The sequence below is a fragment of the Thecamonas trahens genome (genome assembly GCF_000142905.1).
Source record: "Thecamonas trahens ATCC 50062 unplaced genomic scaffold supercont1.51, whole genome shotgun sequence".
In the NCBI taxonomy this organism is placed as follows: Eukaryota; order Apusomonadida; family Apusomonadidae; genus Thecamonas; species Thecamonas trahens.
The window spans coordinates 46,315-49,114 of record NW_013657629.1 but is presented as its reverse complement, the minus strand read 5'-3'; the positions used below and the strand labels follow the sequence as shown (position 1 = coordinate 49,114).

The window sequence follows — 2,800 nt, the reverse complement described above, 5'->3', positions numbered from 1 at the left end:
ATGATTCACGCTGGCACTTGACTCCAGGCCTCTCTGCGGACGTGGGTGTGAGGGGGGCAATACTCACCATTGGCTTGAGCTTCAGGTATTGATTATGAAGCGGAAAGTGAGGAATGTGGCTATGGTAGTCGTAATCTCTCTCGCTGTCATTGTTTACTCTTTACAACTGTGCTTGTTCTCGCCAGAGGGCTCCGCGTATGAAGGTGCTGTTACCTCGGGCGAATCTCTGTTTGGCTCGGGTGAGCATAGTGGCTCATCATCATCCAGCTCGACGACCTGCTCCAAGCAGCATGCCTGTGAACCATGCCCTGGAACAGTCTCTGCTCCGTCGACCTTGTCAGACAGCGAGCCTATCACATCACTGGCTGGCGACGATCACAACCGTATGATCGTGACGCCATCGGGCAGTTTGCCGTGGCCAAAGACGATGCCGGTGGTAGGAGATGCACTCGGCCCGGGTGTGGCTCCCTCGCCAGGTGGTGAGCCTGTAGAGCTGTTTGGTTTGGCGCCGGTCGCAGAGTACGACTTTATTCAGACTCTGACTCCTGTTGTCCTCGACGATGTGTCTGCTTACCTCACAGCCGTGGCTGATGATGACAAGGCTGCGCTGGGAGAGATCGAGGCCAAGCGTGAGAAGGTGCGGGCCAAAGTGAGCGCGTGGCCGATCATCGACTCGTATAAGCTGGTGCCCCAAATGCAGGAAGTGCCCATCCACCACTCGGTCTTGTACTTTGGCGGCAGGATGTATCAGGCGCCGTCGCTCGACGCGTGTCGGGCGATGGCAGCGGAGGTTGGCGGGCGCGAGATTCCACTCGGCATTGCGGTGGACATTAACGGTGTGCCGTATGGCAACCTCTGGGACATGAACATGCTCATGACGATGCCGACGTATTTGACGCTGTCGCGGTTGCTACTGTGGCGGCTCTTTGACGATCGGTTTGCCACCGGCGAGTGGGGCGCCGAGATGGAGGCTGAGCTGCGGGCCGCGGTCGCGTTTGACGTCCTCAACACGGTGCCCAATGCAACCGAGCGATGGAGGCGCTCATGCACCTCCGTCCTACGCTCCTCTACAGCTACGGCAGCCCCGAGACGCCGTTCCACCAGACGAATCAGACGAATCTGTTCCGGTCGCTGACCAGGTCGGAGATGATCGGCCTGATGTGGGACGGCGCCGGGCGGGACGGGCTTCCGCTCTCGACGCACGAGCTCGATACGCAGAACCGCGGCACGGTTTGCGTCCGGCATGTGGCGGCGGGCGTTCCAGACATCTATCCCTGGAACATGGAAAGGGCTGTGCCCAAGCCGCTGTTTTTTGGGCAGACGTTGCCGTCTGCGCGGCGCGACCTGGCGTACACCATCCGGGCGATGCGACGAATGGTGCTGACCCGAGGGTTTGGAGCGTACAGCGACGAGCTACTGCCGATGGTACCGAAAGTGACGCTCATCTCGCGACGCGGGGTGCCGAACAAGCACATCGAGCCGTGGGTCGAGTTTGTGGAGGAGGTCCGAGCCATCTCGCTCCACCACAAGCACAGCTTTGAAATTGTGGAGATAGGTAGCCTTGATCTGAAGGCACAGCTGCTCCCGTTTTACAACTCGCGGGTGGTGGTTATCACCACGGGCGCGGCGATGGTCAACACGCTTTTCATGCGGCGGGCATCAAGCCTGTTGATGCTCTGGGAGTTTGGCCCGCTCTCGTTTGGCGAGGGCGTCATCTCGCTCAATGGCGACGACAACGACATGTGGTTCAACAAGATTCCGCTGCACATCGACGAGACCTGGCGGCCGTACGAGCCGTTCAACGTAAGCATCTGCCACGAAGAGCAGGCCATCGGCCATGTTTTCTCCATCTGGTGCGTGCACAACGTCTTTCCGCCGATCGACCTTGTCGTCTCGACCCTCGACCGTGTCTTGTCGCAGCCGATGGGCACCCTCTCACCGCCGTGACCGTTCATTCCCACCACCTGTACACTTCCTGGAACCTAACAACCCCAATCCGACCTTCCCCTCATCAAGCACCGTACCCACCCTCATACCCAATGCACATATATGTGTTCCCCTTGCTCCAATCTGGCGTGATCCATGACCATCCCCCCCCTCCCCCAAACCCTCTCCCTCTCCCTCCCATCTCTCCACATTTTATCGAATACCATTGATTACAGTGTACGGAACGACGATAGTCATAGTCATTCGTAGTCAAAAGATTTAGTCATTAGTTAGTCAGTCAAACGTCAATGACTAAGATGGTGATGAGGACGGAGGCAGCCCTCTCACACGCAGCATGCCCCCGTTCTTCGGCCTTGTGGCAAGTTGACCGCGAGCGAGTGGGACGAGGTACATGACGCTGTGGAGGTACTCCTCCTCACGATCAACAACTCGTGCGTCATGTCTCAGACGTCCGATATGTCGTCCTCCCTTTCGCTCGTTGCGATGGTGGGGATTGTGGACGATGTCTGGCAGAGCTCAAGATCAACAACGAGGATATCCCTTGGATCCAACAGCTGTGCGACATCGCCACCCAGGCAGCGTACAAACAGGTTGCGTACATGTACAAAGAGGATGCGTGCCTCTTTGCTCTCCTTATTGACACGACTGTCACCAAGGACGACCTTATGTATGTCCAGGGAGTTGTCGCCGACGCCAACAACTCGCTTGGTGTGCGCCATCTGGCGACCGCTGCTGAGGTTCACCATGACATGTGGCGTCGCTTGGCAGACGTCCTTGAGCCCAAGCTCCTGGACGTTCTATCCACGCTCCCGTCGCATACTGCGGCGTCATCGAGCGGAGCGAGCAACACGCT

At 58.1% G+C, this 2,800-nt stretch overlaps 1 protein-coding gene across 1 annotated transcript; it reads left to right on the top strand.

The window, feature by feature from the left end:
• Positions 1-61: 61 nt before the first annotated feature.
• On the top strand, positions 62-2,030 carry AMSG_09780 (uncharacterized protein). The gene is made up of 2 exons (XM_013898762.1): positions 62-1,012; positions 1,039-2,030. Exons 1-2 carry the CDS (start codon positions 95-97, stop codon positions 1,945-1,947), a joined length of 1,827 nt encoding a protein of 608 aa, XP_013754216.1. The 5' UTR covers positions 62-94; the 3' UTR covers positions 1,948-2,030.
• Positions 2,031-2,800: the final 770 nt, after the last annotated feature.

What these genes read in the sequence shown, in the direction of transcription:
- AMSG_09780 (XM_013898762.1), top strand. Translation starts at nt 95, where the DNA reads ATGAAGCGGAAAGTGAGGAATGTGGCTATGGTAGTCGTAATCTCTCTC. An exon ending in CGTTTGACGTCCTCAACACG is followed by an intron (nt 1,013 to 1,038) that starts GTGCCCAATGCA and finishes CGAGCGATGGAG; the next exon opens with GCGCTCATGCACCTCCGTCC.